At 33.4% G+C, this 26,598-nt stretch overlaps 2 protein-coding genes and 1 long non-coding RNA gene across 11 annotated transcripts; 1 reads left to right on the top strand and 2 right to left on the bottom strand.

Moving 5' to 3' along the window:
- Positions 1-635: 635 nt before the first annotated feature.
- LOC108861173 (uncharacterized) lies at positions 636-2,384 on the bottom strand. 6 transcript variants are annotated; one of them, XR_008945932.1, is made up of 5 exons: positions 2,126-2,380; positions 1,915-2,014; positions 1,442-1,591; positions 1,253-1,328; positions 636-1,076 (listed from the first exon to the last, which is right to left on the bottom strand). It is a non-coding gene; the product is annotated as an uncharacterized LOC108861173 (long non-coding RNA). The 6 variants fall into 6 exon arrangements; XR_008945934.1 differs by having other exon boundaries at positions 636-1,060; XR_008945933.1 differs by having other exon boundaries at positions 636-1,060; positions 1,253-1,591; positions 2,126-2,384.
- A 7,224-nt stretch (positions 2,385-9,608) lies between these two features.
- On the top strand, positions 9,609-11,338 carry LOC108860266 (trihelix transcription factor ASR3). Of its 2 annotated transcripts, none has more exons than XM_018634164.2 (2): positions 9,609-10,519; positions 10,793-11,338. In XM_018634164.2, the coding sequence occupies exons 1-2, from the start codon at positions 9,782-9,784 to the stop codon at positions 11,204-11,206; spliced, it is 1,152 nt and encodes a 383-aa protein (XP_018489666.1). In that variant the 5' UTR covers positions 9,609-9,781; the 3' UTR covers positions 11,207-11,338. The 2 variants fall into 2 exon arrangements, with proteins under 2 accessions (XP_018489666.1, XP_018489667.1); XM_018634165.2 differs by having other exon boundaries at positions 9,609-10,523; positions 10,833-11,338.
- Positions 11,339-23,822: 12,484 nt separating this feature from the next.
- LOC108856785 (uncharacterized) lies at positions 23,823-26,138 on the bottom strand. 3 transcript variants are annotated; one of them, XM_018630672.2, is made up of 10 exons: positions 25,905-26,138; positions 25,422-25,650; positions 25,252-25,340; positions 25,028-25,166; positions 24,868-24,942; positions 24,650-24,771; positions 24,496-24,571; positions 24,357-24,416; positions 24,050-24,191; positions 23,823-23,967 (listed from the first exon to the last, which is right to left on the bottom strand). In XM_018630672.2, the coding sequence occupies exons 2-9, from the start codon at positions 25,560-25,562 to the stop codon at positions 24,057-24,059; spliced, it is 837 nt and encodes a 278-aa protein (XP_018486174.1). In that variant the 5' UTR covers positions 25,563-25,650; positions 25,905-26,138; the 3' UTR covers positions 23,823-23,967; positions 24,050-24,056. The 3 variants fall into 3 exon arrangements, with proteins under 3 accessions (XP_018486174.1, XP_018486172.1, XP_018486171.1); XM_018630670.2 differs by having other exon boundaries at positions 23,823-24,191; positions 25,422-25,642; XM_018630669.2 differs by having other exon boundaries at positions 23,823-24,191; positions 25,905-26,137.
- Positions 26,139-26,598: the final 460 nt, after the last annotated feature.

Genomic DNA, 26,598 nt, shown 5'->3' with positions numbered 1-26,598 from the left:
ATATTTACAGAAACCATACGATCCATGCATGCAGAAGTACATATATAAATTGGCATGATAGTTCTATGTATTAGAGTACATATTATTATAATATGACATATATTATGGTAAATATCATTTACACATTATCTATACTAGAGAATCTTCCGGGCTACGCCCGGGTTATTGACAAATATGTTTGTATTTATTATATATACATATATTGTGGCAATACTAAAAAAATGTAAGTCTATGTCGAATTTGAAATGAGTGCAATAAAACATTTTTAAAATTTAAATTTGAACTATAATCCAATTCATCATTCATATTTTGGAATCCCTCAGGGACATTAGATAAAATTATTCAGAATTCCATGAAAATAAATCGTTAATAACAACTGGTTCACACTTTCAAGCTTTGTTTTTGGTTTTATAATTTTTGAGTTTTTCATTACTAACTTATTATTTACGGTATTAGAGAATCTAATGGATTTTCAAAATCTATACGAAATGCCACTTATAGTGATGTTTGATGACTGATGAAAATTGACATTTAAGAGTCATTTTTTCCCGCCAGCTATTTGCAGCAAACTCCTAGAATCAGATGGTACCCAAAGCCAAATAAGAGAACTGCACATGTTCTTAGAATCTCTTCACTTATTTTGAAATGCATTTGAACACAATATCTCATAATTTTCTTGAAAGCTATAACAATACCCATAACACAGTAAATCCTGATAGTCTTTTCATGGATTTGATATAAGAAGATGACAATATCTCTTTACATCATGTTCCAGCAGCGAAACGATAACTTGAAACCCATATACTAAAACAGAACTTCCCACCACTGCTAAGCCAACGTCGAAATGAATATGCAGACGTTAGGCAAAGATGCGCCGCATCAAGATGGTTCCGTTTTTATTTTATTCTGCAGAAGATCCGCCACATGTTTTATTAACGGTGTGAATTTTTTTTTGCCGCTTCGTACTGTAAGAGAGATCAAAAGTGGAGAGTGCTCGTTCTGTAAAAAAATGTTATCTCTCTTTCTTGTTTGTGGGTTGCCATGAACACAATGAAGATATCTGCAAGAAAAAAAAACTAAAAGAGAGAACACAGATTGGCTATATATGTTTTCTCCTTAACTTTCTCAGAATCCCAACAAAAGCTCAAAAATTTCTACAATGTACTCCATTAAAATTAACTTAAATGGCCAAACTCATCAAAATGTGCGTAACATCGAATCTCTAAATAATATAGATATTGAATGTTATTACCGCTGATCGTTGGCTTTCTCAACAGAGACCGTTGAATATAGTTCACTCTGCAGTTTGAAGCGCTGGTTTCATAGACCTGTTTTTCAAAACAACACCATAAAATAGTGAAAGAGCTCTGAAACTTTCAGTCAAAATAACAGAACAAAAGGAACAAAAGAATAAATAAAAACAGAGACGTGGATGCTGCACCTTAGATATTTTTTTGACAAATGAAAATGAAAACGTAGTATAAACAAACTGAGAAACATGGTTTTCTAAGATGACAGAGCCACAAAGGTTGTCGCTGAAGAAGAAGGCCTGGTCGCTGTACTCGTGGCTGAAAATTTAGCTTCTGATTATCTGCGTTGGGATGCCAAAAAGACAAAAATGATATTATTTTTTGCTACTATAAAAGCTTCTCTATTCAAGATTCAGTAAAGCCAACATCTCACAGGGAGAGAACATGAAAGGATAGTTCTGAAGAGCAACCACAACAACATGCTTAAACCTAAAAAAAAATGCACAGGGAAAAAAATCCAATCCTAACTCAAATGGTTGAAGATGAACGTAAAGCTTGGTTATTTTATTACTTGGAGCTTAAACCTTTTAAAATTGGATCAACACAGAACAGATAAAATACAATGAAGAAAAAAAAAACAGAGACAAAGGTGATGAAGGCATACATGTGTCTCTCTTTGAAAGGAGTTTAAGGTTTCGTTCTTCTGGAGCGGTATCAGCTGGAATCAAAATAGATCCTCCCAAAAAAATCAGTCCTTTCAAGATCTGAACCGAAGAAGACAGAAAAAAAATCTAATTCAATGATCCTATCTGAGTCCGATAGCTCCAGCAGCTACAAATAATAGTAGCTCCAATTGACGTAAAGAGAAAACAAACCTTGAGGAAGAGGAAGTATTCTACGATCGCCGGAGCTGTTCCAGTTTCCAAGGATAAAAAGAGAGCAGTAATCCACAATTTTCTACAATCGACATTTTCAAGGGTTGATGGGAAGGGGCGTTGGTTTGATTTCGGAGTGAATTTATCAGATATTTGGGTTTCACAGTTTGTTTGAGGAACAATATATACTGAGTGGGGTCGTTTCGGTGGTAAAACGCTGCCATAAATGAGGGTTAAAGCAAAGACGACGGGAAAGATGTAGAGAAAGGGGATTAGATCAACAGTGCAATAAATAAATCGCAGATGATAAATGACGTGGATGATTCCTGTAATTTTAGTGGCTGATTTTCCAGTCTGATGTGGACAGCCTAAGAGGGCTTGTTATTTGCCTTTTAGTATAGTTTGATTATCCTTAAACTATAAACTACAAAAAGATAGAAGATGTTCATATCCAGTAATAAATACGATTTAAAAATATCTAGTAATGAATACGATTTAAAATAGAATAATAAGAATTGGTCTTAAATGCAGCCGTTTGTCTAATTATTTTAAAATACTAACTAAAATCTTTTACATATTAGTTGATGTATGTATGGTGTTATGTCAAAATTAATTTGGAACGTTTTACCAAAAAAAAAAAATATAGCATTTCATGGTACATAAAAATGAAACTTCCTTTTAAATAGTAAAGAATAATATGATATCAAATATTTACATAAATAATATATTATGATTTTTGAGGGAAAGTTTTAATCATTATGAGCTTTTCCATACACCAAGAACACAAAATAAACGGGCAGGCAATTTGACACGCAGTGCTCAAAAGCAATTTTTCTACATTATTCACATAGATACAGAGTTACCAGTTTGGGTTGCAGAAACTTAGTTTAGTATGTTAAGTTGATGACAAAAAAAACCACAACTATTATACTTTTTCTTTTGTTAAATATTAATTCATTATAACAAACTGTAAGTTAACTATTAAAATAAAGTAATACATGTTAAAACACTATCCCTCATATCTTATAACAAATCTTAATATGAATTTTGTGAAGCTATATTCTTAAAATTATGTTCTAACTTATACTTTTACTTATATAACTATTGATTTATATACTAACAAATACAATACATGCTATACTTATAACATATAAAATTAACCTAACATGACATATATACTACTGAAACTTAGTTTATTGAAATTATTTGTGTGAGAACTATAAAACCTTACAATTTTAATCAATACTGTGATGTCTGATTCATTATACATATGTTTTTTATTTGAGAAAAAATGTAGCATAATAATTAATTGATTTACATATTTTATCAAATTGTGTCATCTAATGTTTTTCACGGTAAAGTAGTAGCTATGAATACACCAACGCACCAAAAGAAGAGTTGGTACTTGGTAGTTCTAGTAATATCTTATATTCGTATACAATATAATATAACATTATTTCCTAAGAAATCATTGTTTGGGCCTTTGAATTACTTACAACTCTGTATCGTAAATTTAACGTGGGAGCATGATTGCGTATTGCAGACAATGATGAACGGTTTGTTCCATATGGGATGCAATAATGTCCCTCGCCATGCAATGCAATTTACGTAATGTCCATAAATAGGTATTTTTAGATTGTCTATTATGTTTTTTGGCCAAGAAAGTCGTTTTGAGACAACTATACGTACTCACCCATGCAACATTAATTGTGACTTTGTGACACCTGATTATATACTTTAAACTGACAATAGTTAAATGCATCTAACAACTTTTAGGTCTCATTTGAAAATCCGATAAACTACATTTCTCCTTTGGGATCTTTCCATGAGCATGAGATATTCCAAAATTAAAAAAAAAACTATCTTACAAAAATATATAATAAGAATACTTTTTTGGCAACCTTCTAGAATTTTTTTTTTTTGTAACAACCTTCTAGAATTATGTCGCTACGATCTATAATTTCCACCAACATATATACTAGAAATCATATCTATTCTAAATCTTTGTAATAACATTACTTCTTAATTATTGTGAAACTTATGTGTTACGAAATAGGTATCAAGATATATACGTATTTCGAACCATTTACATGTGATAATTGTTGCACCTCAAGATAGGTATAGAATGAGGATTTGTTCCTAAAAAATTCTAAATTGTTATGGGATAAACTACGTTTTCCCTGCAAAACTAATAAAACTAGATCTTCAAAAAAAAAACTAATAAAACTATATTGTTACTTTATGTTCGAACCAGTTACATGTGATCTTTCATTACTAGGATAGTCGGCATTTCTAACATTGTGTAAAAAATCTAAACAAAATTATTTTCCTTTTTTTCTTGAAGTCGCTGTACAATAATACTCCAATTCTATGACAGCTATGTTGACACCAAAATTAAGCATTCACGTATTACATACACACAGTCACATGATGCTCAAGTGTTGTAGCAAAAGACATATAAAGGTAATTAGTTTACTTACAGCTCGTGCACATGAATTAGAGATTCGTAAATCAATCTTTTAAAAAGAAAGTATAAGAAGCAATCATATTAAAAGAGATATAAAGCCAATATCTTTTCTAAGTTTGAAAAAGTATACATATCCCTTTCAGACTTTTATAAAAATGGAAACGAGATATACATAAGATGCCTCCAAAAACTTCCAATTACTAGTAAGTTTGAAAACAGATACATCACTCATGCATTTGCGTTGTTGTATAAGGCCGTTTATGAAATATTTTGTGGTTCATACCAAAAAAAAAAGTTGTGGTCCTAAACTAATTTAAAATCTCAATCGCATTGTACTCATCTGTCGTTTCTTGACATCTTAATTTATCTTTTTTTTTTAAATATATTTTATTAAATTAATAAAACCCGAACGGGATTCGGAATCGATTACAATCACGCATTAGAGAACCCGTTTCTACCCGACATATTAAGCTTCTCTTACACAAACCTAACCGGCGCGGTCCACCTAAAAGCCAAAGTATACACGGAACCGATAACGTTCTCTACCAGAGGAGACCTAGCTCGTGAAGATGGAATTAACGCAGGCTAACCCATATTGCCGGTACTTCCCGAGCCTAGGAGACTGTACAATCGTTCTAGTTGGACTTCCAACCGGAGTAGCTGTAAACCGGTTTCTTCTGCAATGAAGAACCTATCCGACCATTCCTCAGCACAAAACCGGTATATCGGGGGAAGAGACGAGCCACCGAACACTACAATACCTGCACAAGCCGGATGAACGCCACACCTTCCTAGCAAGAGAACGGGCTGTAATGGAGGCACCACCGAGAAATGAACTTCAGACCCTGCAAAAGAGAAGGAATGCGATCTACCGGAACAACCAATTAGCTAATCCGGTATCGGGATAATCCCACTCCAAGCAAGTCTCCACCGTCGAAATGAAGAGCCAAATGACACCATTAGCGCCTCAAGACGACGCCTTGCCCCGGGAACAGAGAACCTGTCCCAGTCTCTGTTGCGCCTCGTCCGGTAACACCGAGGGAGAGTCGGATCACCAAAACAAAGCGAGACTGAAGAGCTCCAACCTCAGCGCAAAAGGCAGAGCATCCACTACCCGGGGAAAGAGAACGGCCAAACAAAGGAAGAGCAGCCAACAAAGACGATGAAGACAAAGCCATAGACGACAAGCCTTCAACTCGGCTTAAGAACTGCAGACGAGGACTCACAGAAACACAGTAACCACGCAGCCACCATATTCATGTGTACGAACCGGTAGAAAGCTTCCACCGCCTCCCTTGAGCAACAGCAAATCTCCTTCCGCTGCAAGACACCAAGCAACAGAAAAGAGGAGAGCTGGAAAACCCCACTCCACAACGAAGTTCAACTTCGCATACACAAGCAAACACAAGACCAGAGGAGAGAACTTGACCCAAATCCTCAACGCCACCATCACCAAAAGCTTAGACAGAACCGCAAAGTAAAACCGGGATCTTTCGCAGCTTCCACCCTGAAACGCCGACTCCACTTGCCCTCAACCCTCACCGTCGTGCCGAAACTCCAGATCGATGACCACCAGCCTCGGATTCAGATCTCTCCGGAGTAGATCTAAAGGAACCGCGGGGGCGCACCTTCCACAGAAACAAGCAAGACGACAGCAAGACGGAAGGAGGGTGAAGTGGAGCAAATATCAAAGAGGAGAAGGAGAGGAGGAGGCCTCCGGTGACCACGCGCTCAACCGCCGATCACCGGAGCAGAACGTGCCGGATTTTTGTTTTTAACAAAGAAGAGGAAGAGAGAAGATGGAGAGACTCGGGGAGAGAGAAAATCCACTGTCTTCTTAAAAAAAAAAAATCTTAATTTATCTTATTTATATATCTAGTTCAGTATACTTAACTTTCGTAATATGCAATCTTCTATAGTATATATGTTACAATGGTGATGTGAAAACCTAACAACAAGAAATAACTCGGGTAGATGTTCATCTCGACTTTTGTTTAATAATTTTCATCTGACTTTCTGTGCATTCAACATACTACAACTATATACTTATAAAGGTTATTAGTGGAAGACTGGAAGTTAGATTTGTAATGTTAAAATTTCGAACTCTAATATAGCCTTTGAGTGGTAAATACAATACATGCGCTTTTTTAGTTTTGTTTCAATCCTTCGTCTTTGTTTCTTCTAAGGTTAGGAGTCGTCTATTTCTGCGGCACCTCCACCGAAGCTGAGGTGCGCTCTCCCCTCAGGATCTTGCTCCACTAGTCGGAATAGTACATGGAGGCGTGACTGTGGAAGGTACTTTCTCTTACTCACTCTGCAAATCGACTGGTGGTCTTGAGACGTGTAAGACGCTACGAGGGTTTCATTGCTGTGGTATCTTGACAGGATTACTGTATGCTCTACATGTTCGACGACTTCATGGAGATCGCCGAAAACTATAATACAGGCATTGGAGCCGGAAACTGTCTCTGATTATCTAAGGGGATTTGGTATCGGCGGATCTATCAAAAGGATGGCGGTGTGGATCTTGTGTAGACGCAACAATTAGGGTTTGGAGTCGGTCTTCGTTCCACACCGGTGTTTGTGGCTGCAGGGTGACTTTGGGGTGTACTTTTCTTTGACAGTAAATGGTGTTGGACCGGGAAGCTCCGGAAACTCGATCACGAAGTTACCAGTGTCCACCGAAGAGGAAGCTTGTTTCATGTACCTTCTTTCCCATGATCTCTCTTCTTTTTTAATTTGTTTTGGGCTTGTAGATCTCTTCAAAATCGTTGTAACCTATTATTGTTTCTCCGATCACCAAAGTGTACGATTTGCTGCTTATGCCCATTTTTGGATCGAATTAATGCAATTAATATTTATCTCAAAAGAATTCTAAAGTATAGTGTTATTGGTTTATAGATTTTTTATATTTTTTTGCTAAAATATAATATTTTTTATTTAATATTTTATAATTTTATAACCAACATTTTGTTATTTAGAAAGTTTGAATTTAATGATGATATAGATATATTAAACCCAGTGTTATCGGAAATTATATTGTCAATAATTTAATTTATAAAAAAGATTTTGAAAATCCTATTTATATTTTTTAGACTCTTAAAATTATTATACTAATTTATTTTGAACACAATATACAATTTTTTATAACTTTTTTCAAATTTAACAAATCACTCCATTTTAAAGTTAACAATAAATCTACCTTTCACTAACACCCCTTACTAAACCCCACAGTTTTATATGTACTACAACATTTACTGCAGGAGTTTAACTACACATTTGCAACAAAAAAATTATTGTAAATACATTTTCAATGTAAAAGTGTAAACACATCAATACCAGAAAAGGAAGTTGTAACATCCCGACCGACCACCCACACCTGCTCACTCAGTCCGTGGATCCCATTTCATCCGACGGTCGATCAGTTAATTTTTCAAAGAGTTTTGTTTAGTGGCTCTGCAATCACCACATGATATTTTCATGTGCTTTGCCTCACTCGCACAATATCGTGAATCACTTCCTGATAAGTCATCCATCCTTTCACTACTGTAGATTAAGCATGTTTTACTCTGAAGTCATAAATGGATATGTACTAAAAAAGGTAAGCGCACTTTGATGACATAGGTAGTCAAATTAATTCTCTTAAGCTTTTCTATATATCAAAATTCGGGGTGTTACAATTCACCCACTCTCAAAGAACGCAACGTACTTGTTGCGCCCTACGACAGGTCTCAAGACGTCTCTCGGGTCAGAACCGAGATGGTTAACCGGTTCTGATACCACTTGTAACGTGCCGATTGCCATGGCTAATGGGCCATCCACGCTCGCTCACTCAGCCCATGGGCCTATTCCATCCGAAGATCTGTCCGTTAGTTTTTCCAAAGGCTTGAGAGTTTTGTTTACTGACCATTCAATCACCGCATGACATTTTCTTGTGGTTTGGTCTCACTCGCACGATATCGCAAATCATTTCCCGATATGTCATATATCCTTCTACTACTCCAGTTCAGCCACGCTTAACTCTAGAGTTCTAAACAGATGTGTGCCGAAAAAGGTAAGCGCACTTTGATAACATAGGTAGTCAAATCAATTCTCTTAAACCGTTCCATATATCACAACTCAGGATGTTATAATTCCATATGTGACAACCCGTCCTGTGGACCCACCCGTCCTATGGAACTAGGTTCACATCCCTGGAGAGCACCGACCCTAACCCCTCCCATGTGAGCCCTTACTGACTCCCCCATGTAGATCAATTGGTGAGTTATTAAAAGGTGAGGTCTTGGCATCAATAATCTACCTAGGGGAGTCAGTGAAAGCTCACAGGGAAGGAGTTAGGGTCGGAGCTCTGCACAGCTGTGAGTCTGGGTCCACGGGATGGATGAGTCCATGGGACGGGTTGTTACATAAAAGTCAACTTTTATGTAACAAATTGTCTCATGGACCCCAGGCTAGCTCTGCAGCGCATCAATCCTAACCTCTTATTTATGAACCGTTACTAACTCTATAATTAAGTTATTGGTGCGTTTGACATTCTTCTAATTCAAAATCTCACCCTTTAACAACTCTCACATAAAATAAGCTGTCACCAATTGGGATGCAGATCAATTGGTGACAGCTTATCCGTGGGATAATTTTTAAAGAATAAAGTATAAATGAGGGATTGCGGTTGATGCTCTGTAGAGCCAGCCTAAGATCTACGGAACGGATTGTTACAGTAGTATCGTAGATTTGATAAAAACATTGACCCATTTACTCATCTATTCGAAATTGTGTACATACAGTAATTAGAAATGCTAGATTCACCTAAGATTTTCTGTCCCCGAAGAAATTAGGAAAGGCATGAATGAATGAATATATTAAGTTTTTAGATCTTTTTATTTTCCTTTTACTTGGCTCCCAATTTTGCAAGCATTGTCCTTTTATTGCACTTGGTGACAATCTTAGTACTACATCAAAAGATTTTGACCAGTCTTCTCATTCACATGAAAATAAATAAAATCATATCATAAGTATTCCCAAAGCTTAAACACTCACATAAAAACACTACACCTATCTCCACCCCAAGACAATCCCTTTCTTCTCCCCCTTTTCTCCAACACCTACCAAAAGCTTCTCTCTATCTCTCTAAACACTAATCTCTCTTTTCTCTCTCTTGTTCTTGATTTTTTCAAGATTTCAGGAAACACATGGCTGACCATAGTGGGGGGTTAGGTTTGACGAGAGAGTACAGGAAAGGGAACTGGACACTGAATGAGACGATGGTCCTCATTGAAGCCAAAAAGATGGACGACGAGAGGAGGATGCGGCGGTCCATCGGCCTTCCGGCGCCGGAGCAGTCACAAGATAGCCGGAGTAGTAGTGGTAATAAGCCCGCGGAGCTACGGTGGAAATGGATAGAAGATTACTGTTGGAGGAAAGGTTGTATGAGGAGTCAGAATCAGTGCAATGACAAGTGGGATAATCTCATGAGAGATTACAAAAAGGTTAGAGAGTACGAGAGACGGAGGGTTGAATCGTCTTTTGCCTCCGGGTCTTCATCTTCAGCTGCTGTCGAAACGGAGTCGTACTGGAAGATGGAGAAGAGTGAGAGGAAAGAGAGAAACTTACCGAGTAACATGTTGCCTCAAACATACCAAGCGTTGTTTGATGTGGTGGAGAGTAAAACGCACCCTCCTTCAACCGCCGCAACCGCTGTAACCGCAGCAGCAATTGGAAGTGGAAATGGTTCGGGCGGTGGACTACACATCCCCAAAGTGATACAACAACAAGGTTTAGGATTTGTTCCAAAGCATCAAATGATTCAACCTCCTGTTCTGTTACCTCTTCCACGGCCACCGCCACCGTCTCAACCATTGCAACCACAACCGCTTCTTCTGCCACCACCTCCACAGCCTTCTTTTCATGCTCAGCCAATACCGCCCACAGTAGGTACCTTCTTTCTCTCTCTTCTCAACTTCAAGTTTTCACTTTTATTAATTATATAGAAAAAGGTCTACATTCAAAGCTTTGTTACTTACTAGTCCGATTAAATTTTAAGTAATAAATATATAAAGTTAATGTTTTTTTCGTCTTTTATTTTATATGTCTCAATTAATAACTTAATTATTTTCAGTAAAAAGAATGAATATATATTACAATACATTATTAATAGTGACAAGTATTTTGGTTGGGATTATATTGGATAAATATTTTTGAAGAAGGATAATAGCTCAGATTCTGACACGAGTGAGCATTCAGACACATCTCCGGCAAAGCGAAGGAGAACAATGCCGACCACAGCCGCTGGTACAGGCGCTGGCAGCGGCGGAGGAAATGCAGAAATGGAGGAAGGTGAGACTATTGTGGCGGCTGCGTTATCAAAAAGTGCGTCTGTGATTGCTAACGCGATTAGGGAGAGTGAGGAGAGACAAGATCGGAGACATAAAGAAGTGTTGAGCTTACAAGAGAGGAGATTGAAGATGGAAGAGTCGAATGTTGAGATGAACAGAGAAGGCATGAGTGGACTAGTGGAAGCCATTAATAAGCTTGCGAGCTCTATGTTTGCTTTGGCTTCTTCTTCTTCTTCTTCTACCTCTCGCCACAATAATCAGCATCAAGGAGGTCCATTATAATAACTTATTATTATTATAGTTTATTTGATTAGGAAGTGGTTAGTCAAAAAGACTAGTGATTAAGTACATAAATTGGTTCACTATCACTGTTTTAAGTAAATAATTTTGTGATTCCATGCAATATTAATTGAAATGTGATTCTTGATTAATATACAATGTGGATTCTCACATCACAAGAATGAGTTTTATATATGTGGTTGAAATGAGTTTAGATCGCTATTTATAACTTATGGTTATGAGTATTTAGTGTTGCTAGTTACAAAAAATATTTAATGTTGCTATATGATAAATAACACCAAACTAAAGTGCTTACTGCTTAGTGCTTAGTATCTTTCGTTTAATTAGGTCATCACCGTATATTTAGTCCTTTGAAATATGAATGTGTTTTAAAAACAATGAACGTAAACTACATTAAATTAAAGTATGTTCATTAACGTAAGTGTTTTATATATTCACCAAGGATTTGTAAATGATCCTTGATTTGGACCGTTTGAGATTAGAGAGCTACAAATTTTAAGCATTAAGATATAGAATATAAATGTAATGACTACTCAAGTTAGCATTGGTTAAACCAAAAAGACTTGGATCGACGTCGATAACTAATTATGGACATAATCATGCAATTAAAAAGAGAAGGTGCAATGTACGTAAGCTTTTGGAATTGGGGAGAGTGGGAAAAGGCGCGTGGGGAAACATTTAAGTGAGAGAGAAAGTGGTCAAAGGGGGCAGAGAGAGCAGTCAAAGGAAGGGCCGGGGAAGAGTGTGGAGGCCATTCTAGTGAGTATTATTGGTTCCTTTTCTTATTCTTCTCTCTCTCTTCAATGCATCAAAACTTGTGAGCTGTGACAAAAATCTTCTAATTCTTATTAGAGCAACATTATTGGTGGGACAAATAAAATGTCCTTAGCATATTTTAGTAATATTTTTAAGTTAGGGACAAAGTTTAAAGACTTTTCTAATGTTGTAGATTATTGGTAGGACAAAAAAAGTCCTTAGCATATTTAAAAAATTCAATTCATAGAAACATTTTGTACCTTGGCTTAAAACAACCACATGATCAGTCTTGAGACAAGAAGATAGCATGTTTTATTGAATTGAGTGTTTGCTGTTCTAAAATACCACCACCATCTTCTAGTCAACAGAAGATGTTTTTCCCGAACATGACTTGTTCTTCCTTCTTGACAAGTAGTTGCAGCAGAAAGATAGACAAACAAACTTTGACACCAGAGAGCTTTTCAAGCTTGTCGACAGAATCCATGACAACAACTTCCTCATTATCATCACTGAGTTGCAGGTCAATCAAGAAGAAGGTATTAGAATAATGTCATTAACTCAAAAACTGCTACTACACTTGTAATGTATATTATATAGAGTATTGATCCTCTTCCACTGACCTTCACATGATCAGGTACCCAGTATGTCTGATCACTGTTTTTTAACAAATGTTCCTTCAACTGCTCGTCCACCCAGACAAACCTGACAGGTCAAACACAAACAAACGTCAGCATAAGAATCCAGCAACAAGCTTCACAGAATCAAGATATCCTAAATAGTTTGGATTAACTGCCAAAAAGTACTGCTAATAGAAGAACTCAATGCAATCAAACAACCAAGACCTTATTAGCTTAAGCTCATACGAAGAAAAAACGCATACTAAGCGAGACAGGCTCTATTTATGAGAGGAGTGTCTGTTCGATAGCAAAATGGATGTTTGTGAGTAAAGCTCCCAGTTTTAACAAACACTTAACATACTACACTTATCTACAATTCTCAGCTACAGAAGCTATATACTTGATTTATCAGTAAATCAAATTCAATAGACACAACAAAGGTAAAAGCTTTTAATGAACAGAGGACCAGATGAGATTGCTGTTTCGGCTTACAGATGGAAGTAAGGACAGAGAACTATGTTCAATAGCAGATAAGTCACGTTATCAGAAAGCTTACAGTTCATGGCTGAGTCGCGCCGTTGAGCGGAGGAGGGAGAAAAACTTTTCGCCCCGTCATCTCCCATGGCCGAGCTCTTCCTCCTACAAAATCAAAAGGGAAATTGAAGATTGCTTCGATTGATTCCGAAAATAAGACCCAACGGGAGAATCAAATCGGCGAGAAGCAATGATCAGCTTCTATTGCTCACCACTATCTCCTTATCTCCATCACCAACCTCAACCGATCTCTCTTCTTCCGTTCCAATCGATTTTGCACACAAGATATTTTTTTCGGCCATTCACAACACAACACGTGTCTCCTAAGGACGACACCGAAAAGTCCTTAACTAAGGACGTCCCAGCTTATCTTACCTAATTTTGATTTAAATTAAATCAGTTTAATCCTAAGATATGTCCTTAAGGACGCCGATAATAGTGCTCTTAGGCCGTGTAGTAGTAGCTTACATGTTCTAAACTGAATAAAAAAGCAAGTCATGTTCTAATGTTGGATATAAACCATTGGCATATACTCAACCACAGCCACAGTTAAGGACCTAGAATAGTGGGTTTGGATAAGGATGGATTTTTAGTTCTCTTAATTAGATTTCAATATCCAAGAATGTACTAAGGAAAGTGGAAAACAGCAAGTCTAAGTTGGACTTGAATAACCATGCTTCATATAGGTACAGAGTAAATGCAGATCCTAAAAACACACGTAAGGTCCATCTTATGAACACGGTAGTTCAATATTTTATTTGCTAGTGAAAAAAGGGAAATAAAAGGAACTCATGAGGGTCACGACAATAAATCACAATGGGCCAATTTCAAGAAGCAATATAATATAATACAATATATAAAATGTTATTAGAAAGAAAACAAAATAAAAAGGTTACGAATGTAATGTGTATAGTGTTGTACTACTCTATGGCCAAAAGTGCTTCTCTTTTGCTTCCCCACACCCTTCAGATGCAGCTTTTCTACAGAGAAAGTGAGCTGTGTTGAAATAAATTCTAGTAACATTTTAGATAGAGACCTGTGCGTTACGATTACAACAAAGTGTTACTAAGTAATCAATTCTTGTAAAATCTAGTATATGTGAATTAAAAGGGATTACTGAGATTTATAAATACAAATAGAAAAACGTTGTTAGATGATAGGTTATGTATGTGGTTACAACTGTTAATTCGGTCTACACATTTACTTGTCGTCTATGTTATATGGGAGCAGAATCACATACACGGGAGTGCATTACCTAATAGGACATATTGTTCTTTTTTTTAACACAATTAGGCACTTGTTGCTGGTCAGATACATATTTGATGTGCTGTCTTTATTTGTGACATTAATGTCCTTCATTTGTAGATTAGCGAGGGAAGATGAGTGTGTCGTGTGTAAAGGACAGTGGGAAACCAAGTTTTATCTCAAGTTGGTCTACTAATATCAAGTTTTAATTAACTTTTATCTCAAGTTGTATAATACATAAAATAAAAATAGTTATCACACTGGATTATATATAAAATTATCTATCTTTTAACATCCATATTGATATATATTCTATTAACATATATACAAAAAAAATATGGACATGGACATCAAAATGTGGATAATAAAGTTATAGATTAATTGTAGATATGGACACTAAAATGTGGCTGTAGAAACCATCCACAAATTACCGTCCACAAATAGCCATACACATGGACATACATGCAAGCCCACCATCCTCATACATAAATAACCTTCCACAGTATCCATCCACATACAACCAATATGTACTTAGTCATGGATCTAGACCTGAACTAAACCTGTATTTCTGGATTGGTTAAGATTCAGATTTTTTGCTCCAAGTAAAATAGCCATGTATATTTTAACATCTTTTATCCATAATTCTTTGACCACAACAATCAATCTTCATGTCCACAGTTTTCGTGTAAGAGTTCTTTATTCTATATAGCAAAAAAAAAAGAATCCATCAATTTATACACACTCCTACTTTGTATACTAAAGAATTTGTAGATGAACTAGTTATTTTCACAAACATTTTGTCGAACATCTTATATGCATCTTGTTATTTTTAATATTTTCATAAAATATACGGATAACATATATATTGTTGATAACAATGTGGATAACAATATATACTGAAACTAAATATTTTTATTATTTTCTATTTTATCTCTTATATGTTTTGTTTTTAAATTTTAAATTTACACTCACAAAATTTTTTACTGTAATAAATTCACTTGCTTCCACTACTAGAATACACCAACCTGCAATTGATCGTCATAACATGCAGTGAACAGGTTTCACAATCTCACTGTTAAAATTAATGACCACATATTGGCCAAAAAAAACTAATGGCCACAAAAAAAAATACACAAGACGATAAACAATGTTTACACAGGTGAGAGAGCCATTAACGAAAAAAACTAGAAAGTAATCTTCAGAGAAATAACAAGAGCGGGCTGTTTCTTTATAGGGTATTTTAGTCATTGAACAAGAAGAATGTGTGTCACAAGTTGGAAGTGTCTTATTGTGATATTACAAAGTTAAAAAGTGTCTGTGAGTGTAAATTTTTCTTTTTTGAACAACTCTTAAATACATATATTAGATAGTGGCCGGCACTTGTGCGGATCGTGTGGATTAATATATATCCAACTAATTAAAATTTTAATATAATTTTTAATTTCAATCTTAATTAATCAATTAATTTTAAAATATTAAATTAAACATAAGATATAATTTTTTTTATCACAACACAATATAGACAATGGTTTGATATTTGCAATTCTTTTATTTATTACATTAGCAAACCACACATGTAAAAATATCATCATTATAATAATCTAATAAAATTTTATTAATATTTTAAAATAACATAAAAGATAAATCTACAAAAGAAACCATAGTTATCAGTAACGCCTATGAAATCAAACCTCTCTTTATCAAAGTTTAAATTGCATTTTATATAAATTTTATGTTCATCAGAATTCATAGGGGCACCTATTAACAAAATCTACAATAATTAAAAACATACTTTTATTTAACTAAAATTTTATAAACTAAAAGTAATAATTTATTTATTTTTAGCAAAACCTAGATTTTTAATAACGGCGAGAGATTGTATTATTTAAACTCAATATTAATTATACCGGCTCTATTATTATACCGACTCAATAGCTATATAAATATATCATTCAAGTTTTTTCGTTTACATATCTCGAATCAAAAGGTACACACAAATTTTAAAGTTTCTCAGCAAAAATAATAACTCGCAAACAATGTATCTTTTGGAAAAAAACCCACTTCTCTTGTTTTTTATTGGAGATATTGATCCGACTAAAGATTGTTTCAAGATTAAAGTTAAAGTATTAAAACTTTGGAATACATGGAAAATGCAAAAAAAATCATTTCGATTGAATTGGTGTGGTTGATACCATTGTAAGTATTCTATTTCTCTTCGTTATTGATTAGTATTAATTATACTGTTTAGTGTTAATGATTTATATTTGCAATTTTTTTCAGGGGATGAATCCAGATGAGCATTCTCTTGGTAACTTTTGATCTAAGTTATCTCAAGGTGATTCTTTTATTCTGAGTAGTTTCACTGTTGATGACTATACCAAATAATATAGAAATCCTCTCCGTTTTAAGATTAACTTCCATAGAACAACCAAAACTACATTTTGTGATGATTTTCCAAAAGAGTTGCTAAATAATTATATCATACATTTTAAGAAAATATTAGAACTTAGTATGAAAAAGAAGTCTTAATCGGTTAGTGTTCTATATCATTAGTGTTGTTTTAATTGATGTGTCCTTATTTATATTCTCTTTTCACTGAGTCCTTATTCTTTAAACTCTTATTTTTATTGATAAGATAATTTGGTGTCATAAAAATAACTTTTTAAAAAAATTATAATAAATACAAAACATCAAACGGTTTAATACTGGTAAAGTAAACATCAGATGAATAAAACTATAAAATTATTGCTAAAATTTTATAATACTCCTTAATAATAATTATCCCGGAATATAATGAACATATTTATTAATAATCACTAAAAATGTATAAAACTAACAATTCAAAATTTTACTTACCAAAACTGATGATTCAACTTAAATCATGGAATATGAAAAATAAGCTTGTAACAATAATAAAACATGAAAAAATAAGTAAAATATAATTATGGAGAACATGATAAGTAATCAAAAATAAAATTACCAGCTAATTTTTTTAAATATGACAAATGAATAATATTACTAATTAAAATTATTAAGAATATAAAAATAAATATAACCTATAATTATTGAGAATATGACAACTAAGCAAAACTAAAACTATTAAAAACATAACAAATAATAAAATTACCTAAAATTGTGGAAAATATGACAAATAAGCAAAATCACATAATACTATGGAGAATATGACAAATCAGCAAAATCACTTCATAAATAATAATATAGATATGTATTACAATCTAATGTATTGATTTTTGAAAAAAAATAATTCAAAATCAAAACCTTTTTTAGCAGAAAATAATAATCAAAAACCTTCATATTCATTCTTAACAATCTTATAACAAATAAACAGACATCAAATTCTGTTTTGAAAAGAATAATAATTCAAGTTTTCATGTATATTAATCAAATTAATCATATTAACCCACACACATATGATTAATCAGTATATAGAAATCTATATTTTTGTTTTGTTTAAACTATATATAAACCTATCTAAGTAAACTTTCTTATACATAGCAGATAAAACTTTATTGTTTACAAATAAATTTTACCGTTAGTTCAAATATTTCACAAATGATTTTATTTCTTCTGTATTAATTTGTGGATTATATATATGAAATAATTAATCAAAAATAACTATAGTTTCACATTATTTACGATATCAAGTTACAAAATAGAATAAAAATAGTCTAAGAGGGAGCCACAAGCTTCCAACATGTTTTCAAAAACTTTTGAGAAACAATTTGGAAACAAGATTCTAAAACTTTTAAAATCTTTTGTCACTGTTTCTGATTCTTAAACAAAAAACATACATCCGATGAAGCCTTCGTGCTATCTAAATTGTAATTAATTACTAAATATTGAACTATAATTATTTTATTCTTTATTAAATACTTAGATAACTGTGTAATTATTTTATTCTTTATCAAATACTTAAATAAGCATCGATTCTTGGCAGAAACGAAGAAGAAGCGTTATTCTTTCTTTTTATGAATAAAAACATACACTAAACATGTTTGCTATTATAAGTGGCTCTAAAATTCTCATTTTTCTGTTACAATGATCTCATATTATAACTTTATATAAACATTTTCTTTTTCTTTTGTTGATTAATATTATTTTACATTTCATAAAAAGAATAAACAAAATACAATAAAATACATAAAAATGAAAAGACAATACACCATCAGCTACATATCTTTGTTTGTATCCATACATTGGCCTAACTTTTGTTTTTTAACTTAGTGATGTCGACATACGAATATGTAAATTGTTGAATTCAATGATGGGCCTGTGAGTGATGCATAAAAATTTTACTTGTTGTGACAGTGATGCATAAAAAATTTCATACGTATATGTAAATTGTTGAATAAAAATAAAACACTGATGCACTTGTTGTGACAGTGATGCATAAAAAATTTCATACATATATGTAAATTGTTGAATTCAATGATGGGCCTGTGAGTCGACAACTAGATAACACATGTAGTCTCCAAGTAATATGCAAAAGGAAGGTTTATATATGATGATTAACTAACTACCTTTAATATATGCGATATTGATGAATAACTATGCAAATAATGATTTTACCACAAAATTCTCTTCGAAAGACTTGGATCGACTGCATGTACGACATCTTCAATGGAAAGACTCTCTCCTATCAGACAATCACAACGAACATCACATTACTTAATTGCATAATTTGGAATTGGAACTCCAAATTTGAATATAGAAACGTTTAACCCTTAACTAGTAGGCTGAGAAGTTTCCACCTTAAAAAAATGTTAAAATTTACTGTTATTAGTTTATGTATTTGTAAGTAATTAAAAGTTTTTAATAATGTTATTAGATTTAATATTTGAAAAATCAGCAAAAGTACTATTGTATTATAATAAAGAACTGATTTTGATGTTCAAAAAAAAAAAAATGTTCTTAGACAAACCATCTCTGGTACGGATTTTTAGGCACTTTTCACTTTCAATTTTTGACGTCGGCGACGATTTTACTTGCCATCGGCGACAACTTGATCGCCGCCATTGCCGCCTTGTTTTCTTTCTTCCGTTTCATCCAGCTTCTAGTTCTCGCCTCACTATTTCAACTTGCGGTTTATCACAACACTCGTCTCTTCGCCTCCATCCATCTCGTCATCACTGTCTCCTCCGTCCTGCTCGTTGTCACCGCCTCTTCCATACATCCCATCTTCATCACATCCTCCCTCCCTCTCGTCACCGCCGCTTCGACCACTCATCTCATCTTCGCCACCTATCCCCCTCCTCTTGACATCGCCGCATATCTCGCTCTTCTCATCGCCTCTGCCCACCCTACTCATTTCCTTGTCACCAGATCTACTCAGCTAGAGGATGTCGTCACTAAATATGCTCGCTTAAACTCATCGGATTGCCTTTTCTCCCGCTGGTGTATGACGAGACTTATTCATCTCGGCCGGTGGTTAAGCTCGAATCATATGCTATAAATCATCGTGACCGTTACCCCATTAGCTCCATATATTGTTGTCACCCTCTTTGAATTTAACGCAGTCGCCTTTGAGAAAGGATTTGTCTCCTCCCCGTAGAGTTTCCTCAAGCCTTCGGTGAGCACAACCTGTCACCGGTGGGTGACCCGTCTTCTTTTCCCGACGGCCTCAGTGATCCCCTCTCCTCATCCGATCTAAACATAATCTTTTATTCCTCTCCAAGCACTTGGGCATGGGCATCTGCTGATGTATTGGTTTAGCCTTTTCTTTTATTGTCAAGTGTTTTTAACGTTCTCGAATTCTAAGGCTTCACCACCATGGCTCCCTTAGATGACTCCCCCGACCTTTTCATCCATACTATACTATTCAGTGTCAGATACACTTATGGCATCAAAGATAAAGATAGCATCAACCATCTCACCATCCCATTCACCAAACAATTTTCTCTCTAGAACAATTGAGATTCATCTAGTCTTCCAAGTCAACATTGTTGGTATTAGGGATGATCTCAATGGTCTGATGAATTAGTTAGCCAATTGTACTTTTTCAATCAACATCTTTTCCTCTCTCCAAACCTTTTTGTTTGGGTGTATCAACATCGTTTTTGATTTCAATTGTTCTTTCCAACATTAGTTTTTGGGTTTCAAGTGGAGGTTCCTTCGAGTTGTTTCACCCCTTAAACATATCTATCTTTTTTTTTACTGTAGTAATTTCTGTTAATCAGTTTATTGTTGAGTTTACTTCTGGTTGTATTCACCTTTTGAACATTTAGATTAATATAATGGTTTATTGTAAAAGAAAAGACATTGTTTCAAAATATGTCGTTATTAGTTAATTGATTTTACATATATTCTTCACAAAATCTACTAATCAAAATATTTTATGTTCATTATGGATTGGACAATTATCCTACATAGACTATGTTCAAATTTTATCGCAAAAAGAACTTCTAAAAAGAAAAATGACCAAAATATTTCATTTAACAGCTAAAAAAATATTTATACCCTAGATATATAAACACAATAAAAATAAAAAATAAAAATTAAGTTTATAGTTTCGAATTATATGTTTTTAAATTCGAGCTTTTTATAAATTTTCTTTTTCGAAACTTTTTAGAAAAAAATTCAAATTTTCTTTTTGAAATTCGAAAATGCTTTTTGAAACTTTATTTAAATGTTTTATTTTCAATTTTAAATATTTTTTAATAAAATTTTAGATTCCAATCCCAAACTCCACCCTTTTATTTCTAAACCTTAAAGTCTAAATTAGTTAACCACATAGGTATAAATGTATATTTATCTTTTTAATAGAATATTTTGGTCATTTTGATACTTAGAAACTATATTTGTGAGTAAAAAAGTTTTAGAACTATTCTAGGGCATTTCTCTTACGGGTTAAATGATTATTATTAAAAGTAATTCATCTTTTGTTTTTAAAAAAGAAAATGTTAAATCCGAATCTATTAAAAACATAGACTTAATTCCTAGGCGGAGGTACAATCCACGAAAAAATCCTCTCATATACATTCAAATGAATCGAAAACAATAATTTATATCCGTATGGTCAGTGTAATTCAAATTAAAGTTCGCCGTATTTGATTTATTTTTCTCAAGCACAACTAGACTACCGCTGATTAAAAGTAATTCATCTTTCCTTATCTTTTTATTTTGCGTAGAGCAAAGTGCTGCTCTCGTAACGTCTCTGTCAATGATGGTTCTCGCAAAAGATCCATTATTGAGTGATTTTCTTCTCTATTCATACTATTTTTCATCCTATAAATACAAATGCCAAAGTTAACATAAGATGTAGCCAAATTCAGTCAATTGGTAAATTTAAAATCAGGCACAATCGAGAAAATCATCTGATAATGATCGATAATTTGGAGCAATTGCAAAAAAACATCACTACAAGTTGTACACTGCAATTTTTTCTGGTGTAAAAGCAAGGCTGCAAGTTCTAAAATGTATTGAACTATAATGTGAAAAGTTATTAAAAAGGAAAAGTCGATGGAAAAAAAATATAATAGATAATAACAAACACAACAACAAATACAACATTGATACTCTAAAAACAAAAACAAAAAACATTGAAACTCTTTAAAAGTTTATAACTGTGTTCAACTAAAATATTTGATAGTCTACAAAGTTTAAAATTTATTAAACTATTTAAATTTTAAAATTATCGAAACTCCTTTTAGATCACAAACCAATAATGGATCCTTCATCTGTAATTTTGTTTATATTTGGAAAAGCTTATCACGTAACTAAACATTTTTTTGTTTTACCAAATGATTTTCTTTTAGATTTTTACTCTACTTAACCTGAAAACAAAACTGTTCATCGTATTAGTATTCTGATCAAAAAAGTGATGTATGAGACAGACGATCTTATCCTATTAAAATTGAAGTACAAATGAGTACTTACCCTTATTTTTTCTTATTATTTACAATGAAATGCCACTGCATTAAATATTGCTGTTTCGTTTAATTGCTCAACAGTCAACATTCTCGATTTATTGTTGTACCCAAACCATATAATTGTATTGTAAATCTGTCTATCGTAAAATCGAGTGAACCAAAATTAATTTCCTTCTTCCCATCAATCGTCATTTGACCTTCCTGCAAAATGAAAACTAAATATATAAATACTTAACCACTTACTATATGATTTATGTCAATATGCTTAATATTGATTCATGTAACTTCTAGCTTTCTAAACCATTAATTTCATGTATGTATTATTATTTTTACTCTGTAATTTTGTATGATCAATTGTATGTTTTGTAACATGGTCTATTTAACAATTCTCTAATATAGATAAAATTGTATTATATATTTAAAACGTATTTAGGTTACAATAACAAGAGATATTATAGTTAGGATAATTTGATATTATCTGCTCACAAAATCAATATATAAGATAGTTATAATAATATATAATAAATAATTTAAAGTTGTTTTATATCAAAAATTAATTTAAAATATGCATATATTCAAAAAATTATTTTTACTAAAATATTTTCTAATAACCATTATTGAAATACTATTAGTTATTATATGATGGACCAATACAATTAATTATATGATTACATATATATGATACATAATAGTGGCTAGGATTGGGCATTCATGTATCCATTCCGGTTCATTTCAGGTTTCCGGGGTCAAATATTTCAGCCTCATTCATATATTTCTAAATTTCAGTTCGAATTATGACTAGGGATGGGCGTTTAGGTGTCCATTCGGATTCGTCTCATATATGTTTGGGTTTTGGGTTTCCGGGATCAAAGATTTTAGCTCCATTCAGATATTTCTAAATTTCAGTTTGAATTATATTCGGATCTTTGCGGGTTCAGTTCGGGTTCGGATAACCCATTTAAATTATTTTTAAAAATTTATTTTATATTTTGAATTTCTTAAAATCTATAAATAAAATAATATATTGTATATAAATCTGAATAACATATGTCAGAATACCTAAACTTAACATATAAATTGGGTTGGTTTAAATTTTGGATCAAAAATCAATAATTATTTTAAATATTTTTGGTGTTTTGAGTGTAATTCCACTATGTTACATATTTATATTTGACTATTTTTATATCCTTTTAATTATTTAAACCAACCTAAAAGTATCATATATATTCTAGATGTTTTTATATATATTAAAACTAAAATAATTAATATATAAGTATATAAATCTTTTCCGAATATATTCTGATATCCAAAATACTTCGGTTCGAATTGGTTGTGGTTTCGGTTGTCTAAGTATCAAAATTTTGAATAATTTGGATAATTAATCAATTTTGGTTCGGATTTGGTAATACTTTTTCGGATCGTGATCAGTTCGGTTCTTCATATTTGAATTTTTTTATCCAACTTTGATATTGATATGAAATATAAATATCAATATATTTTTAAATATACACCCGCACAAAATCTAGTTAAACATTAAGGGAGCAGGGACAAAACTACTAGAATGAAAACAGAGTTACATCTTTTAATGAAAAACGTAAGTTGACATAATTTTTGATCATTTACAGAGACGTCAGAGGATAGTATCATTTTTGTTTTTGTTTTTGTTTCTTCTCGTTTCTCCATCAGACAAAAACTACTTACACTAGAGAGACAGACATACATGTCAGAGGGAAGAAAGAAGCAGTAAAGATGATATCTGATGAAACATTGTGAGGTAGACTCACCAATCTCTCAGCATTCACATCTCTTTGCTAATGTTTTCTTTACTCCTCTCACAATCTTACCGAACCATACCAAGTTCATGATACCAAGCGCAGCTGGTACCCCAAATACCAGAGCGTATCCGAAGATGTGCATCCTCATGACCTATATATACCCCGAAAACAGAAGTAAATCCAATCACATAAACACACAAAACAAACTAGGATATTGGATAAATATTGTCATGCGTTGAATTCAATGGGGACGGCTTTGAGGCAGCATTCGACTCGTATATGAAGAGAGTACCGAGAAGGAGATTATGAGTTTTACCTGGTTGTAGTGCAGATAGACATGATAAAACATGTATATGAAAAGAAGAATTCTAGCAACCTGACAAGAAAATGTTAAGAGTGATCGATCAGTAGACACCAAAAGGTTGTGCATCAAAATGAGTAGAATGTTTATGTACCAGCCAAGCCAAGAAGATGAAGACGCCATTGACAACATAAGCCATTGACTTCTTCATACCAGCTGTGTCCAGGTACCTTCATAAGAAAGATTACTAAGGTGAAAATCTTGTAAGGTAGATGGAAAAAAAGAGAAAAAAAGAAGAGGGCAAGTACCATCTCAAGTTGATCTCTGGGGTTGTAATCTCGGAGATGAGGACCATGTATGTATACAACTGTCCTTCCCCAGAAAACAAGGAGTAGGCAACAGCTACTCCCGAGAGCGAGTGATGCACAATCTGAGATCAAATGCAAGGGTTTAGCATTACCATCTCTATAAGGTTTAATGGTGTGTTAGTTAGGTTGAGTACTTGAGTTGAAGAAGAGATACTTACATACTCAAGTCCACCCAAAGAAGGATATTTCCAGAAGATCATGCCGAGATCAGCAATGAAGTAACCAATGGATAACTGAAAATATCATTAATACAAGTAAGCCATGTTCAAAAGACTCAAACATTAGGTTTTGGTCAAGAGTTAAAACAAAAAGCTTTACCCCTAAACCAAGAGAGGAAAGACGTGAGCTCCGGAAGACAACAAGATCATTGTGCCACCTATCAGAAAAGAGATCGGACCAGAAGACAAAGTAGAGCGACATTGCCGAGATAAAGATAGCATGAACCGTCGAGATACCACTACAGCAGCATCAACAAAATGGAAACATGTTAAATGAAACACTTTTTTGAAAGAGTCAAACAAATCCATCTAACAAACACAAACCGGTTGTTCCATTCGATTCGTTGAATCTTGGTGAGGATGATATAGGTCTTGGAATGGGAGTTGCTGATGAAGTGACAAAGATCATAGACCTGCAAAAAAAAAGAAAGAATCATTAATCAAAACGATATTCTAGCTTTGTCCTGTGAATCATTAAAGTTTTTTTGTTTTACCACTTTGCAGAGGAACATGCCGGTGAGAATAGAAGTGTAAGGAATAAAAGGATCAGCCAAGAGATAGTTGTTAACCAAATGCTGGGCTTGATGATGATATGCCTTTATGGCACCAATCGTTTGCAAAGAAGTCGACGACATTGCAGATTATTATTATTATTTTATTTGATTTTTGATTTACCGATTCCTCATCTCATCATTCGCCAATCAATCTCGAGACGCTAATAATCTCAAGAAAAGAAAAGGAAACGCGAGATTAATTGATTCATTCTACTCTTCTCATCATATCAACAATATATATATATATAGAGAGATTACGCCTAATCTGACAACAACAACAACAACATGTATGAACCGAACCCTAATCTCAAATGTAGATTCGATAGGTGAAACCTAGATCCCTAAACAATGAGTCAAAATCAACGAAACGCAGAGATTCAATCCAAGTCAAAATCAGATCCACGAAACATGAACATTTGGTACCTCGTCTAGGGGAAAATATCTCGGAGAAAATGGACGCAAAGGAAGAGAGGATCCGCGGCGAGAAAAGTGAGAGAGAGAGAGAGAGTGAGAGAGAAAGGAAGCAGCCAAGCTTTAGCTTTAATCAATGTGAAATGTGAAGGAGAAGAAAAGAAGAAGATGAGAAGAACACAAAAGACTCGTCTCGTCTCGTCTCGTCGATCTCAGGGAACAAATAAAAACCTACAGCTGGTGCACGATAAACAACTATTTTTTAAATCAATTTAACTGTTATATTAAAAAAAAATACTAGAATTATGTATTTTATTTCAACTAGGTTCTAGTATCATTTTAATACCATGTAAAAAAACATGAACCAGACATTTAACAAACATAACCAAAATAAATATAAGAATTAGAGTATTATTATTGTTCGATTCGTGTAAATCACTTCTACTACCATGTCTTTTTCATTTGCTTTGCTACTCTCTCTTACAACATTCTTTTCTTAAGATATACAAAGCAAATTAAAGTACAAGATGGTCTGTTATTAGATAATTTCATTATATGACGACTAAAAATTGCATGTGACACTTTTGTAATTTACAATAAAAGCATGACTAAAAAGATCGTCACATGTTAAGACGTAACAAAAAGTTAAAGGTAGATTTTGACAAAAAAAAAAAAATTAAGGTAGATTGATGATGTAGGTAGTAAA

This window comes from Raphanus sativus, chromosome 5 (assembly GCF_000801105.2).
Source record: "Raphanus sativus cultivar WK10039 chromosome 5, ASM80110v3, whole genome shotgun sequence".
NCBI classification, from domain to species: Eukaryota; Viridiplantae; Streptophyta; class Magnoliopsida; order Brassicales; family Brassicaceae; genus Raphanus; species Raphanus sativus.
This window is presented reverse-complemented; position numbering and strand designations above follow the sequence as displayed.

What these genes read in the sequence shown, in the direction of transcription:
- LOC108860266 (XM_018634164.2), top strand. Translation starts at nt 9,782, where the DNA reads ATGGCTGACCATAGTGGGGGGTTAGGTTTGACGAGAGAGTACAGGAAA. An exon ending in CTCAGCCAATACCGCCCACA is followed by an intron (nt 10,520 to 10,792) that starts GTAGGTACCTTC and finishes ATATTTTTGAAG; the next exon opens with AAGGATAATAGCTCAGATTC.
- LOC108856785 (XM_018630672.2), bottom strand. Translation starts at nt 25,562, where the DNA reads ATGTCGTCGACTTCTTTGCAAACGATTGGTGCCATAAAGGCATATCAT. An exon ending in GCATGTTCCTCTGCAAAGTG is followed by an intron (nt 25,341 to 25,421) that starts GTAAAACAAAAA and finishes TTTTTTTTGCAG; the next exon opens with GTCTATGATCTTTGTCACTT. An exon ending in CCAGAGATCAACTTGAGATG is followed by an intron (nt 24,572 to 24,649) that starts GTACTTGCCCTC and finishes TTTCTTATGAAG; the next exon opens with GTACCTGGACACAGCTGGTA.